The sequence below is a fragment of the Homarus americanus genome, unplaced genomic scaffold (assembly GCF_018991925.1).
Source record: "Homarus americanus isolate GMGI-L3 unplaced genomic scaffold, GMGI_Hamer_2.0 scaffold34921, whole genome shotgun sequence".
NCBI lineage: Eukaryota > Metazoa > Arthropoda > Malacostraca > Decapoda > Nephropidae > Homarus > Homarus americanus.
Genome location: NW_024741901.1, coordinates 229,826 through 246,820, shown reverse-complemented (window position 1 = coordinate 246,820; position 16,995 = coordinate 229,826). Strand labels below are relative to the sequence as shown.

Below are 16,995 nucleotides of genomic sequence, written 5' to 3'. Positions count from 1 at the left end.
CACTTCCGACATCCGCGTCTCTATACGTCCACACATCTCATAGCGAGTTGCACCTCTGCTTGCCAATCATAACATGGTCAATCTGATTGCAATAGTTCCCATCTGGAGATGTCCACGTATACTTATGAATATCTTTATGCTTAAACATTGTCCTGCCAATAACGAGGTTGTTAGCCGAGCACAAACTAATCAAACGCATACCATTCTCGTTAGCCTCGCCCAATCCGTATTTTTTCATGACATGTTCCATGCCACTGTTGTCGCTTCCCACCTTTGCATTAAGGTTGCCTAGAACTATATATCTCTGTCTGGAATACTACTCAAAACATCCTGTAGTTGCTCATTGAAAGCATCTTTCACTTCATCTGGTGCGATATCTGTAGGCGCTTAACACACTACAATGCTCATATTAGGTTGCTTTGACTTTAGTCTTGCTAACAGCCTTCTTCCTGCACCAACTGGTTTCCATTCTGTCAGCACTCTTGATGCACTTCTACTCAACAGTAACGCGATGCCATCTCGTCTTAAATCATCCTCTCTACCGGAAACAAAGTGTTTCCATCAGGTGTCACTATTTAATTCATTCCTCCCAATCTTGTTTCATTCAGCGCCCTGTCAATCTTGTACTGTTTGAATACTCACTCCACCTGTTCAAGTTTACTAGCCTGTGTCATTGTTCTAACATTCCATGTCGCAATTTTGATAATGTGTCTAGTATTGATAAACCAGGAGATTCTTAGCACCCCTCTTCGCCCGGGACTGGAGGGCCATATCATTGTTGTCAATCATCATAATGGTTGGCGAAATCCTTGAAGGATTCATCGGCTAGGTACTCCAGAGAAGAAGCTGTGGGGGTTACAGTCTATAATGCTCCTGTAGTGCTAGTTTCAAGTGCTTTTTATTCTAATTTAAAATTTTAAGTTATATTAAACAATAACATTCTTGAAAACTATAACATTTTCTCTCAAAGTTCTTTGCAACTAATTATTAAAGGTGGAAAAGAAGGAGAAGAAGAAATGGTACAAAGAAAAAGAATGAAAAGCAGTATGGTGAAGAAAAAGAGAGAGTAAGAAGAAAAATAAAAGGGAGAGAGAGAGAGAGAGAGGGGGGATAGTGGCAACACCTCATCCTGTACCTGTCTCAGTGATCAGCACTAGTGGTCTTAACCATCTTTGTAAGCTTACACATGCAAGATGTACAGTAATAGAGGAAAGAAAGATACCTATACAATTGTTGTATAGTTCCCCCAAAAGTATCTTGACACTTAAAAATGTTTTGATCGATATTGCAACATTTGATAATTCCAGAGGCAGGTCTTGAAGAGAGAAAATATTATATTACCTGTACAGTCGTTGAAGATCTGAATTATTAAAGTTTTCTGTGATTTTGTTTTTAATGAGCTGAAATAACATGCTCCAAGGTTCTTACAGTTGTTAATTTGGCTAAAGTCAGCTTTCTGTAATACCATATAAGGTGCTTTATGCTTGTTTTCTGATTAGAGAAAAAAATGGAAAGGCTAGGTGGAAAAACTTCTATTTGTCATGATCATACTTTGGCCTGTATTTATACTGTACGTACTATAGAACAGCATATTGTCATAGATTATGCAGTAATTAATAAATGTGTGAAACTTGTTATTGAGTAAGAGTTAGATTCTTATTTTAGCTCTGACATATCCTTGATTCTCTTTTAAAGTATAAGTGCCTGACAGCTTTGTTGGCTATCCATGGTCAAATTGCCATATTGTTTATCATTGTTATATATCTGCACTGTCTTGACACACAAAAAACTACTGTACTGTACTCCCACGGCCTATGTACGCCGTATGCCCACATTGTCTATAGTCATGCTGAATTGCATACCTGCATAGTTTATATACATCCCTGTCCAATTGTAAACCTGTACGACAATTTTACTGAATAAATTTTATTAAAGTACAGAAAACCCTTGATAACTCGGCACATAGGGGCTTTGGCCTTGCCGAGTTATCCCAAATTCCGACTTATTGAGGCACTTCCCCCTTCTACAGAAATACAACAATAAAAAGTTATTGACCCATATATGTGTACATATAATTACTAAATGTAAGAAAATAACACTTACCAGCACTGCAGGTGAAGAATGAAGCATCATAGTAGGTGACACATGCATGGTAGGTGACACAGAGGTATGGTAGGTGACACAGAGGCATGGTAGGTGACACAGGTATGGTAGATGACACAGAGGCATGGTAGGTGATGCAGGTGGCTGGCCAGATATGCCGAGATTTTCCCAGATCATTTTACATATCTCAACATTTCCCGAGTTATACTAATACATTCCGAGACCATATCCATGCCGAGTTATATGAAATTTTGAGTTATCAAATGCCGAGTTATTGAGGGTTTTCTGTACAGTATTTTGTATATAAATGTGAGTCTAAAGCTTTTAATTTCTTATTTAGAAACGGAGGAAAATCGTAAGATAATTTTATCTGCGGCTCTTTCAAGACTAGAAATAATTGAAGGAGAAAATGAAGATGGGCAGAGAGACTATTTAGTAAACTGGCTAACTACCTTGAAACTGTACCTCAAGCGTACAGCTCTGTTCAATCCACCGCCGGCAATTAAATATGTAAGTAGAACTTATTTTTTCATGATATTAAGTCATTTCTGTTACCATTTACAGTACAGGTAGTTCTGCTATAACGCGATAATTGTGTTCTTGTAAAATATCGTGTTATAGAAAATCGCGTAATAGAAATAACAGGGCTTATGGAGAAAATAGGGTTAGGTGCAGATTACTCGAAATCGAAAAAATTTAGTAGTTAGCCTAACACAAAGGATAGCACAGTCTAAATAAACGTTACATTCATATCTAATAATGAATTTATACAGCAAATGTAACACTTTACCTTGAAAAAATATGAATGTAACTTGATGGGGGAGAAGGGTGATTTTGAGGTTGATAAAATCGAGCTTCTCTTCAAGTGTTATATCCTTTCTTTTACGATCATCACCGGGAATTCTATCACCAGAACGCTTCTTGGAGATATTCTTCTTTACCATATTCACAGTTATTACCACAAAATTGGAGAAATAGTAAGCAAAAATCGTGTTATAGCAAACAAGCGTTCGCGTTATACAAATATCGTTCCTAATTCATAAATCGCGTTAGAGCAAATTCGTGTTATCAAAACACGCGTTATAGCAGAACTCACTGTATGTCAGTTTAACCATTTTTTCTATATGACTTCCTCTGTGCAGCTGCTGTTTAATTTTCTCTGGTCTCATTCACATACCTGTAGTGGTTTTGTAAAGTTTTGGGCTGCCAAACTAAATTAGTTCCCTTGAAGTTTTATTGTCTTATGCATTTATGCATTTTTCAGTTAGCACGCACATTAGCCGAAACTATAGAAGATTCCTCAATCGAAGGAGAGTACAAGAGGTTTGATGACATCCTCGGACCTCACCTGGACTTGTTAAACTCAATAGCAGGTTAGTTTGGGTTTATTCCAGGCAGGGGGACTACAAGGCAATATATATGACCAGACAACAATGAGAGAAATATCTAGGGAAGGAGAGAAAGCTTTACATCACATTTGTTGGCTTAGAGAAGGTATTTGCAAAGGTACCACATGAATAATATAAGTGGGCAATAAGAATCCTAGGAGCCGAGGAGTGCCTTGTTTGGGTGGTTATGGCACTATTTGTGGGGTGAACAACCTGTGTGAGAGTAATTGGTGAGGAATGTTGAGATGAAAGTAGTGGTCTGTCTTCAGCCCCCTTCTGCAAGGGGGCAATATCAAGGGACTGTAGGACTGGTAGTTGTTGTATGCTGATGACTCAGTGCTTATAGCAGATAACATTGAAGAGGTAATGGAGAAATTTAAGAAATGGGAAAAATGCAATGAAGTCAAAGGGCCTGAGAGGGAATTTGACAATAACAATATCAAAAGTATTAACTAGTGGAATACCCTATGGCCATGTGCTGTCTGTAAGAAAGATGCTAGCAGCAACTCGGTAATATGCAACAAGTGTAGATGGTGGTACACAAGAGATGCAGAGAAGTAGATGGCAGACTGCAGGATGTTGCTGACTTTAAGCTTTCTGTATGCACAAGTAACCATGTGTCCATAGCAAAGCTGGAGAAACTCAACATTTGAGATATGTCACTGAACTGCTTCGATGAGTTCTGTACCTGGGTAACATGATTAGTGCTGGTAGGGGTGCTGAAGCTTGCTCGGTTGAAAGAGTCCGAAGTGGCTGGAGGAAGTTTAGAGAGTTACTGCCTTTATTGATGGCAAGACGACCTTCCTTCTAAGTGAAAGGAAGAATCTATTTGGCTGGCATGAGAAGTTTGATGTTGTATGGTAGTGAAACATAGGCAGTTAAAGAAGTTGACATGAGCAGACTTGAACAAACTGAAATGAGAATGGTGAGGTGGATGTGTGATGTGATACTGAGAGATAGGCTGTCCTGTCCAGAGTTAAAAGGGTGGCTGGGTATTGAGAGCATTGTCAGAGTCTTGTGTAGCGGCAGGCTGAGATGGTATGGGTATGTAGAGAGAATGGATATGACCAATTGGGTCAAGAGGTGCATGAGCCTAAATGTGGAGGGGAGGTAAGCCAGGGGCAGGCCAAAAGTGACATGGGGAGAGGCTGTAAAAAATTATTTTAAGAGTTAAGAAACGGACAACAGAGACTGCAGAATGGAGAGCTGCCGTGAAGTAAGTGCAGTTAATCCATGCATGCAAGGAAAATGGCTGTAAGACATTGATGATGATGATGATGGTAGAACCCAAAAGTTTCAAATTCGAGGGGTTTAAGCGCATTGTATGGTAAGTAGTTTAAAATTTCTGAGGTGATTGAGTATAACTCTTTTACATAAGATTTTATTAAGAAATTGCTCCTTTTATTTAGAGCATTGCTTTCTATGCCTAATGTGAACTGATCTATTGATGTCCTTATTTTACAGAGAGAGGAGGATCAAGCATAGTCTACCAGCCATCTGTATTTAAGAACAGAGGAAAGAAGATGACTATGAGTAAAACAGTACAAACGAGTAAGTTGTGTATTTTGTGTTGCATAAATATTCTTTAGATATTTTGAGCAGTGCTTTTCCTTTATGATGTGGGTGTAACATACAATATTAAAGTAATAAAGAGCTGAAAGTTACATAATTATAGTGCTGTGAAAAACTAGGTTCGCAGTGAAACAATTTTATGCTTTTGCCTCAGGTTATTTTGTTACTTTTTATTTGTTTATTTTATTTTATTTTGCTGCTACAATACCTGAACTACTACCAGGCAGTGGGCTCCAGCTCGGCTCTCTGAGATATAACTTTTCATACGTAATATTTTATAGTTTCTCATGGCTGCTTGTTTTTTGAATTAGTAAAAGCATTATACAGGGGTCCCCGACTTATGAATGCCCTCTGATATGAACGAGGTCTCATAAGGTCAATTATTTAAAAAATCCGACATAAGTACAACTGGTTCATAGTATTTAAGTACAAGAACTCGCTTGCGTGGCGTAGAGGGGAGGTGGCACGTGGGGAGTGATGCATCGCACCCAGCCACGTATATTGAGGGAGTAACTGTATGCTTTACCCTCACCGCCTTAACGTGCGTGATGAAGTGCAAACTTTTGTTTTTGCTTATTAACTCTCTTTTTCTAGCCTCATCATGGTTCCCAAATGCAAACCTGATGCAAGTGATAGAAGTACATCCAAGAAAAGGAAAACAATTACAATGGAAGTGAAAGTTGATGTAATTAAAGGTTCTGAAAAAGGGGAAAACACCCTCAGTGATTGGTAAAGATTGGGTTTCAGTCATCCAACGGTCAGAACAATTTTGAAAGACAATGAGAAAATTCTTGAACAGGTTAAATGATTTATGCCACTGCACTTAACTGTGATAACAAAACAAAGAAGTGGATTGTTAATTGAAATGAAAAGATTGTTAGTGATATGGGTGGAAGATCAAAATCAACGGCGTCTGCCTGTAAGTCTAACCTTGATTTAGGAAAAAGCGAGAAGCTTGCACGCTGACTTGAAGGCTAAACATGGTGATGAAAGTGTTGGAGAAGATTTTGTTGCTAGTAGGGGCTGGTTTAACCAGTTCAAAGCAAGGGCAAACTTAAATAACATATAAAGTGCAAGGTGAAACAGCTAGTGCAGATGAAGTTGCAGCAAGTGAATTTCCTGCTGCTTTAGCTAAAATAATTGAAGGAGTTTATTGTGCTGAGGAAGTTTTAATATTGATGAGACTAATTTATTTTGGAAAAGGATGCCCGAATGCACGTATCTTTCAAAATGAAAAAAACGCACCAGGGCATAAAGCTGCCGAGGAGAGGTTGACCTTACTGCTGGGGGCAATGCTGCTGGGGACTACAAACTAAAACCTTTGCTTGTCTTTCAGTCAGAAAATCTAAAGCTTTGAAAGGTGTTTTCCAGGCAGCACTTCCAGTTATCTGGAAATGTTATAAGAAGGCTTGGGTGACATTGGCCCTTTTTGAAGACTGGTACCTTAATCATTTTGTGCCTGAAGTTGGGCAATATTGTATTTCAAAGTCAATGCTTTTTAATTTTCTGTTGGTTCTTGACAGTGCATCTGGCCATCCTACATTTTTAGATGATTTGCATCCAAACATTAAGGTTGTGTTCCTACCTCCAAACATACCATCTGTTTTACAACCGATGGACCAGGGAGTTATTGCATCATTTAAAGCAGTGGTTCTCAACCTTGTTTGCCCCATGCACCCCTTTCACCATATGTCAGAATGTCATTCCCCCCTCCTTTCCAAGATTGTCTGCCTCAAAAAGTGCATTCCAAATAATATGCATATAATACTGAAAATCCTTTATTTTTTCCATATTAGTACATACACATTTACAATTTTACATGGATTATTTTTATAGTGGAGTTTTACAGAATTGGGATATAAAACTTGAATAAAAGTACTTAACAGACCAAACTGAAGCATAATGCAATAAACAAAAAGTTCAATAGAATACCAGAATATTGTAAATTTGTAATTAATTTTATTCAGATGAAGATTACAGTCAATGAGAAACCTGTGATTTTTTTTTCTTCGCCAATTCTGGGATACGCGGAGGAGTGCTTGAAAGGGCACAACGCAGGTCATTTTCTACCTCTAATCTACTACGTTGCTTCGTTTTAATTTGCAACAGAGTTGAAAAGCCTGACTCACAAAGATATGTCGACACAAACGGAAGCAATGCACGGATAGCTCTTTCTGCCGCCACTTTTGGGTAGGAATCGCACATCAAGGGCCAAAATTCTGTGATTGATTTCTCATCGAACATATCTCTTGCTCCCGAATCAGTTTTCCCCCCCCTGAAAACCTGAAGGGGGGAATTCCCCCCTGGTTGAGAACCCCTGATTTAAAGCATATTACTGTACCTGAGAAGGACATTTACTCATGCTATTAGGGCAACAGAATAAAAAGAGGGTAGGACATTATAGGAATTTTAGAAGTCATACGACATTTTTGATGTGAAAAACATTGATAGTGGTAGACCTTGGGAACCAACTCCAGCTTGATATTCATGAGAATGATGTCACACAGTTGTTTTAGTCTCCTGCTGAAGAATTAAGCAATGAGGACCTGATTGAACTGGAGAAGCACATTTTGTCAGAGGATGTAGAGGAAGTTGAACCTCAAGAACCAAAGCAATTCATTACAAAAGAAATGGCAGATGGTCTCAGGCTTATTGAAGAAGTATTGTTTCAATTTGAACAGCAAAATCCTAACATAGCAAGATTCACCAAGGTTCTGAGCTAAATAAAATCATATGGTGTTGGCCAAACAAAATCTAAAAAGTGGCATCCCATAGTAAAGGGGTAAGGGAGGCAAATGGCCCCAACACCACACCGAGCCCACAGATGGTAGCAGTGTTCCATCTGGGGGTGCACAAAGCTCACATCAATGATTGCCAGTAGTTCATCAGTAAAGTAGGACTGAGCTGGCTCTGTACATGGGTCCAAAGTTTTTATTAAATTTTTCGTTGTAAGATTTGAGTTAAGGGTGATGTTAAAAATCTTAAAGCTGTTTGATGGTTAGATGATGGGGCAGTTTATGTTAAAGTTTGTGGTATCATGTCTGTTACTATTCTGTAAATTGTTTTAATAACATTGAAGGAAACCTAGCAGGATACACTCCACTCTGCCGTTGTTGTCATTCATTCTTTAAACTGATGTGAAATTCCCTTTGTTTTTTTAGTACTGTACAGTATTCTCATAGATGTATACTGTCACACTTTACTGCTGGTGATATTCAGATACTGAAATATTCTCCATTAGATTTTACAAAGGCAACCTTTCTTGAATATGAATTTTTTCTCTCTGTTAACCAGTAAAAATATATCATTCACTACTTTTATAATCTCATTTTAATAAAGTGTAATTCATTGCTGATCCTAACCAGGATATGGAAGTGTGCAGTGGTCCGAGGCAAACCTACGCACTATGCTGAATACCGTAAAAGAATGGCGACTTTTGTGTCATGATGGTGCGGAGCTGGAGCATGTGTTGAACAGCAGTGAAGCTCTTTGGAAGGAAGTGGCATCAAGATTAAGCGGCCCTTCCAAAGTTGATCCTAGCAAATGTCAAGAACGATTTATACAGGTTAACAAAAAATTAATTTGTCATTAGAACTAATACTCTACTGTTGAATTGATAAGTGTTTGACTTCAGCCATGCATAGTCATTGTGTTTCATGTAACTCACCTTTGATGTTACAATTGTAGATTATATTCCAGTAAAACTGGGTATACACTAGATTGTTATGTTTTATATAATAATTATAACCCACTAATGATTACAGTACAGTATTCTAGAATTACCTGTAGTATTATGGAAGACAGGAGAATGCACAAAATTTGGATGACTTATGATGTTGTGTTGCAGATGTGTCGAGAATACAAGAGTGTTGTGTCTTTCAATGCTCGTTTAAGTCCTACAGAAACTATCAAGACTATTATGTGTCAAGAAATTCTGGAACAAATTTTAACTCCTCTTATATGCCACGATGCTGAAATTGATGTTAGGGGTGAGTATTGCTATCACTTTCAAGTGTTTTTCCATTCCTCTTTCATCCTAGTGAGACCTTGAGGACTTTTCCATTGTCATCATCCAGGTTCCTGGTTGCCTTTCCATCGATCAAGTTACTCTTGTAAAACTCCCTGGCACTCATTTACGGTAGTAACTTACACTCAGAATATTCACTTATCCAAATTCCAAACTACTTCAGAGTTCTGCCTCGAACCTACTCTATTACTTTACAGCTCATTAAAATTTTGCCACTGTTAATGCTTTCCCTTCTGGCTAACCTAACCGGGATGTAACTGAATAAAGTTTAGTGAACATCATAATTTGGCCTTTCTCTAGTCTATGCCCTCTGCTGGGCAGCTCTTGTAATACAGTACAGTAATACCCCGGTTAGCGCTCAGGATACGTTCCTGGAAGGTGGAGCGCTATCAGAAACAACACTCTACGGGGTCATTATACCATTGCATATATGGAGATGTGTTGAGATGTGTTCCTAATGATGTTAGAGTTTTTACCTGTGAGATATACAGTATTGTATGTGAAGGGTGCAGGTATTATTAAACACAGAGTATTACAGGAACATATCTTAACTAATTAATGAATAACAGAAAAGCAATATTGTATCATTAATGACAATCATTTGATGAATATTGATTATTGTAGTAGAATGAGTGAGAGGCAGCGTGAGGTGCAGTGGATGGGAGGGAAGGAGGTGGGTGGAAGGTGAGAGGCAGTGGACATTGTACAGCCTCTGGAATCAAACTAATTATTTCCATGACATAAATTAAACTACAATTTGTGATTTGATAATTCACAATATCTTCTGGTACATAATCTGTGAATTATTGAAACTCCACTGTACAGTATTTGAAAGTACAGTAATATCTCCGTTAGCCGGAATCCCTCAAACCTGGAATTTAAATTTTCTTGGAAAATCGTTCCCAAAGGTGGATTTTTCCAGAAAATTCAGGCTTTGGGAACGATTTTCGAGGGGCACAATTTCTGGAAAATTCTGAGAAAATTTTCCAGATACCTAGAAAATTCCGGGGATGGGGGATTTTTTTCCAGGCTTGAGAGAGTCGTCCCGTTACCCAGAAATCTCTCATTCCAGGAAGTGCTTTGCACTAAATGTTCTGGATAACAGGGATGTCACTCCATCATCTTGCACTGTTGGCATGCTTCACTGTTAATGTAAATGAACTATACCCTCATGTACACCTAAAAAGACTGCATTTTAAATTAATTTCTCAGACACCATTGTTGTTAATCATGAACTTGGTACAGTAATAGGGGACAATTTTAGGTTTAGTACTAAACAACCCCTTCATAGTTGGTAAATGTGACTTGTATTATTTTACCTTCTTCAGTCTGCAGTTCATGACTATTGTCACATTCTATGAAAAAATATGTATACCTGTACAGTAGTCTATCAGTGCTACAGATCATGCTGAAGCAAGAACAATTAGCACCATTAATGATATTTCAGTTTCTTCATTCGTCCATCTGTCTTCTGTCTATCTTCCCATAAAAGAGATTACAATACAGTACGTACTGTATGTAGTGTGAAGATGATTCCATATAAATAGGATTCAACTGAATTTTAAACTTTTCAGATGAATGGTGGGCTAGTGAAGAGGGTGGAAACTGGAATCGAACCGAAACTCTAGAACTTCTTTTTACTGTCAGAGAATTGTGGCCAGGTTGGCCGAAGATGGATTGGGAAATGGTAAGGATTCATAAATGTCCAAGTTGATATGTTTCTGGTTTAATAGAGTAAATACAGTACAGTACATTACATTTTTATTTCATGTCATAATTACTTTTTTTTTTTTTTTTTTTTTTTAATATGTTAATGTAGTATCACCAGTTAGCAACAGATGGCATTGCCATTCTGTTATTGTGTCATGTGTGAGGCATTACATGTGTTTAATATATCCATTTACCAATAGAAGGTTTTATGGTCCTATTCATGGGTCCGGAATAGCATATTTCCTGAATTTATGTAAACAAGGCATTATTGAACCTGTAATCCTTAGAACAGTAAATCAAAGATGTACAAACTGTTTAATTTGTCACTGTACATAGTGATAAGGATGAGATATCTGTACAAGTGAAAACAAGAAGACCAATACTCTCTTTAAACTGTCTAAAATAATTTATATATGCAGTATACTGTATTATGGTTGTGTTGAGTGAAATGTAAAAGGTTCCCTAAAAAAAGTTTTTCTTATTACATAACTGCAGTACACAATTATTAGGGTCTTTAGCACTTAAAAAAAAATTATCATTTTAATCTAATCACAGGTGAGCTTAATGATGAACGCAAGTGGATACAAACACGATGACGTGGGTTGTAAGAAAAGATTCCAGCAGCTGTACAGTGGTTACCAAGCAGCATTTGAACATAATAAAACGTGTGGCATACGAGCTCGAAGACGACCCCCATTTTACTTCAAGTTAAACACACTGTTTGGCAACAATGAGTTCGATGAACCAGTCACTCCTGGCAAGTATTGGGCTTTATTAGGAGTCTTGCAATAGTATGAAGAGATTAATTTGTTGTCTTCAAGAATTTTAGCTATTCTCTCAGTTTTGTTTCATTTTCTAAAAACTATATTTCAAAATTTCAAGTTTGAATTTTTGTAAAATTTTCAAAGATGAAGGACAATTGGTAGATGAACCATACACATAAAATAATTATTAGATTTGACCAAATTTTTTATTTTGATGGAGGTGTTATCAAAGAATTACACACCCATTGATTAGAATTTCTTCATTTGTAACTTAGGTGCTTTTTTTTTTTTTTATCAACTTTTCTGATAGTAACACTTTGACCAAGCAGATCTCCCTGGAATGCAAGAGGTAGAAGTCGATGAGGCAGAGGCACTTCATGTTCTTGTCATGGGGCTGAAGGAGGTAAAGGGACATTACTGCCACAGTGTTCCCCGAAGACCACTCTTAATGACACTGTCACTGTACCTTAATGAACACTTCCACTGTACATCATCATCCATCCCTCCATATGAGTAAGTACTGTACAGTTTTAGTACTCTTCCATGGCTTATTGAAACTTTAAGATCACTAGAAACAAAAACAAGTAGTGCATCATAACATACATGTAAAGTATCAACAGTTACCTCTAAGTACAAATATATCTGTCTCTGCATTTATCTATTTATCTGTCTATCTGTCTTTAATCTTCTGCATATATTGTTCTACTTGACAGCTGTGTGCAGATTGTCCTTTACCCACTCCTGTTATATGCTTCATCACGACACTCTCAGTTTATTCTTTTTGCCACAATGCTTTTTATTTTATTTTATGGGTAATTGTTCAGAATGGCAGATTGGATACTATTAAGAATGTTCTTTAATATAAAAAAGGTGACATGTACAGGTAGTTCCTGCATAACACAAGAGGTACATTCCTAAAGAGTCTTGTGAGAGATACATCTTAGAGGGAAAGAGTGTGTGTTGACTTTACCACCATAAAGCTGTATTTTCATTCAGACTTTACTTACATCCACTTTAACATTACAGAGTGTGGCATTTCCTACTACAGCTCCACCATATTCACCGAGAGGCTGCACTGCAAAAAACAGAGGTGGCGGAACATATGAATCTCGGTGAGCTGTGGCAGAACCACCCCATTCCGCTGATAGCTTTTGGCCTTCATGCTCTACCTCTTCTTGGGTGGAACTCAGTAAGTTTTATGCCAATACTGCACTGTACTGCTGAAGAGAATGTTTCATAATCTGGGTATTTAGCTGAGACAGTTTAAGTCTCATATCATATTTTTATCAAATAAAGAAGCAAGTTCAATATAGCCTTATTATCGTATGTTAACATATAAACCGGTAAGTATTATTATTTTTTGAAGTGAGAGTAATGCAGATAACGTCCTTACCATAATGTTTTTGTCAGGAACAAGGACATGATTTGTTGTGCTGCTGGGTGTCCTTATTTACCAAATGGCCACCAAAACTAGAGGTGTCCATGTTGAGGGAAGAACACTTGAGTTATTGAGTTGCCATGTTATATTATTAAATGTAATGAAACTACAATTCTAACTTTCAGGTGTGTGATTGGAGTGTTGACGAAGTCTACTTGTTAGTGGAAACTGTCTTCAACTGGGAACTTCAGCCTCGCAACTTGCAGTCAGCAGGGAAGACTATGGCCAAGGTTGCCAGTGAGCTTTTAAAAACTCGTGGCTTTGAAAAAACTCCCCAGCAGTGCCAGGATCAGTGGGAATATCTTGTGGCAGCTTACAGGCAGGGTGGGTATAAGCAACTTAGTGGGCAGATGAACCTTATTCACTTGTTGGCACCATCCATACTGCATCCCCAACCAACTTGTTTTTATCCATCAGTTCGAGTTTCTAAAAATCTCAACCAGCAACGAAATTGTCGGACTAATATTTGTAAGCAACCTCATAAGGCAACTCAGACACAAAAATTGCAAACCACAGCAATTCAACCACCATCTGCGCATAAAGACTCAACTCTAAGACCTTTGAAGAAAATGAAGGTAGAGAGCCATGATATGACTGTATTGTCAGTTTCAGAAGAGAATTTGCAAAAAATCAAAAGGAAGAAAAGTGCCCCAGGGAATGTTGTTTCATATGTTCAAATAAACGTCCTACAGCAGTCCACCCCTCAGAAACGTCATGTCCAGGTATCGACAGATGAAATGAAAGACTGGGAAGAAGGTCTTGGTACTACAAGTTTCAGTGTTAAAAAAGAAACAGGTGATATGGAATCTATAAGCACTTCATCTACCACATTATCGGTACCAATTGTAAGCGATTCCATAAAAAGTGTACGAATTCAAGAACATAAATCTGATAAAAAACAGGGCATATTTAAACCGAGTGGCTCATTTGCCATTACAATGAAAACAGCATCTGGTGCCCCATCGAGAAAAGTAACTTATTTTTTGCAGAGCGATGGTAACTCAGAAGATGATAGAGTGCAAGTAGAAGTCTTAAATGTAATGGAGAGTGAAAATGGTAAATTGGTGGAATGCTGTACAGGGAAAGGAATTACTCCAGCAAGAACCATAAAGCTCCATTATCCCCCAACTCATCCAATACCATCAGGTCTTACACACATGTACCTACCCAGGATGTTAGTTCATCCAGATGTCATGACTGCTGCAAAAAAAATACAGCTGCCTGATACTTCCAATAAATTTTCTTCTTCCATTTCTGAAAGAGATTCAAGTTCATCCTCATTCTCAATTCCGTGTCAATTAAATTTGAAAACAGAATCAGAAGAAATTGAGTGTGAAGAAAGTGGTTTGCATTTAAGTGGTGATGAATCATTTACATCATTTGGGTCAGACGGTAAAGACGATGAACCTGGGAGATGGAGAGTGATGAAGCTGTTGGAACAGTATCGTCAGCACTGTAGACAAGAGAAGACCAGACTATTACAAACTTTACAAGAGAGCCACCAGCAACAAACCTCTATCCTTAAACAAATCCTTACTGTCTTCCAGCAACTCCAGAATTCTTTTTAAGAAACCAATGATTATATAGTGTAAGTTTATACCCAAATTAGTGACTAAATAGTATTAGAATTGTATTTATTTATGTAGCCATCAGATCCATGCAGCTTCCAACTGCTTCACTATTAAATGGTCAAACCAACATACAGAACAATATTCACACCTTATACTCTTGTGTTTTCTTTTTCATCTGTAGAATTATGTTTGTGGATATGGACACCACACAACATGATTTTAGATATGAAAATATAATCCAGATCTAATAGTGGGAAGATACATCCTGAGTGAGTGCACTTCAATAAAATGTCTCAATTATTGTAAATATTTCCATAAAAGTTGTTTAGTTGTTGTAATTATGGTCTTTACTTTTGTACCTTATTAAATATGGTGTAATTATTATGAATAAATTTTTTAATATGACGTGTACTGTACTCCTATGTTATTGGTTTTACTTATATACAGTGCAGTGGACATTTTGTAATTGAACATTGTACATTTATCAGCTATGAAGCACAGTTGATACTAACAAATAAATTTAAGTTTATATATACTGAACGACGATGAATAATAAGACCCATGTACGATAAAAAAATTTGCATGAAGGATGGTCATTGTTCAGCCAATGTGGAATATGGAACGTATCTCTCGGTACACTTGCTAGCTGCAGTCTCTCCTCATCCACCATGCAGCTACCCAATGCACTTTAGTCCCAAGCTTTGTTTCATGGTGATCGCACATGCTCGTGATCTTGTTGCTCAATGATTATCTTTCAGTATCGGTGTTGTTACTTATCAATTAATTTTTTAGTTTTTTTTATTTCACCTTACAGTGAGAGGACATCACTTATGTTCCCATTGTACTCTGTTTTGGCGACTGTGAAGTGATTTTTTTTTCTTTTTTACTGTAAAGTGCTTTACCTCTGTTGTTGTGAGCATGATGTGAGCAGTGCCGGCCACTATCATTGTTTTTGCGTTATCATCGTTCCCTCTGATTTTTGACAAGTGCTTTCTCTCTCTTTGTGACTGTGAAGTGAGCAGTGTAACTTTGAACATGTCTGGGAAGTGCAAGGCACCCAGGAAAGCTGTCTCTGGAGGTGAGGCTTGACATTGTGAAGATGAGTGGGTGTCAGAGTGACATCTCCACTCCACCATCAAGAGTCCCCTTAGCCTTGAAGGGGACATGTGATGATGACCAGGCTTGTTCTTAATGATATGGTGAGTGGTGCTTAATTGTGTTTTATTATGACATATACTGTACTATTATTGTAGGAATTTTATTTTCGGTAATACGTATGGGTGTCAGACTAGCTGCTGGGAACGTATCCCATTGAACCCCATGTTATAATGATTCTCATTTACAGTATTTTGACCTGTGATGGGTTTTCCAGGAATGTAACCCCATCATAAATAGGGGGATACCTGTGTGTGTGCGCGTGCTCCTCTACTTACGAACGAGTTACGTTCCTGAGGCTTGTTTGTAAGTCCAACTTTACTCTTGTAGATACCAGACATATTGTAAAAAATGAAAAGATTATGGATATTTAGTACCCTGTACAGTTATACCCTGTAATACAGCCTTAAAACCTGGCTCACTTTTCTCCTCTTAGGTAATGTTTGTTCTATCTGGAATTTTCTTCAAAATAATCCAGTCTCATCCACATTGAACACCTGTTCTGGCAGGTAACTCCCCTCAGTGATGATGTTTGTATCTCTGAAAGTTTGTAAGTTGAACATTCTTTAGAGGAGCACCTGTATATATGCACACACAAACACACACAGTAAAAAAAACAAATACCGGACCGCCTGGGTAAACAATACGTCCATTCGACATGAATCTTGGAAAAAATTTAATATTTAAAAAAAATTTCTTACGTATCTTACAGGTCATTGATATTGTTGTGGAGCAATGTGGTGTGGACCACGTGGCCATGCCCACATCACAACAACACAATCACGCTGTACTCAGTCAATGTGTGGTTATTACTCAATGTATACGTGCCTGTTCTCTCATGACATAAGTAACACACTTTGTGAAAACAATGCCCAAGTAAGTATGTTCAGGTAAGGCTCCAAAGAGCAGAAATCACTTTACCATGAAGGATAAATTTTAAGTGTTAGCCATGGTTGAAAGTAAACATTTTGTACCCGAGATAATGCATAAATTTAGAACTCGATAAACTGAAAGCATATCGTAAGTGTGATCCACTTCATCCCACTCTGAAAGTGAAACTCACTTTCATACACACCAACATAATCTTCACTACATAACACGTCACCAGGCAGCTGTGGTCTTGAGATAGTTACCCGTGTTGTTGATTCATCAAATAAAACTGGAAAAGTTGAGGGAAAATTGTTTCGGTACAGTACTCTATTGTGACTTAGAAATGAAGGAAATATATTATGAAGCAATAAAAAGGAACAATGAAGAGTGTGAGTGT

General features: G+C 37.7%; 1 protein-coding gene across 1 annotated transcript in view; it reads left to right on the top strand.

The window, feature by feature from the left end:
- The window catches only part of LOC121876175, a 36,579-nt gene extending 21,466 nt beyond the window's left edge, over nt 1-15,113 (top strand). The window contains exons 14-23 of the mRNA XM_042381131.1: nt 2,444-2,613; nt 3,368-3,476; nt 4,956-5,042; nt 8,429-8,628; nt 8,911-9,052; nt 10,665-10,777; nt 11,356-11,557; nt 11,894-12,077; nt 12,591-12,753; nt 13,128-15,113. Of these exons, the coding sequence (XP_042237065.1) occupies nt 2,444-2,613; nt 3,368-3,476; nt 4,956-5,042; nt 8,429-8,628; nt 8,911-9,052; nt 10,665-10,777; nt 11,356-11,557; nt 11,894-12,077; nt 12,591-12,753; nt 13,128-14,570 (2,813 nt within the window). The 3' untranslated portion in view covers nt 14,571-15,113. The remainder of the gene's footprint in view (nt 1-2,443; nt 2,614-3,367; nt 3,477-4,955; nt 5,043-8,428; nt 8,629-8,910; nt 9,053-10,664; nt 10,778-11,355; nt 11,558-11,893; nt 12,078-12,590; nt 12,754-13,127) is intronic.
- Nucleotides 15,114-16,995: the final 1,882 nt, after the last annotated feature.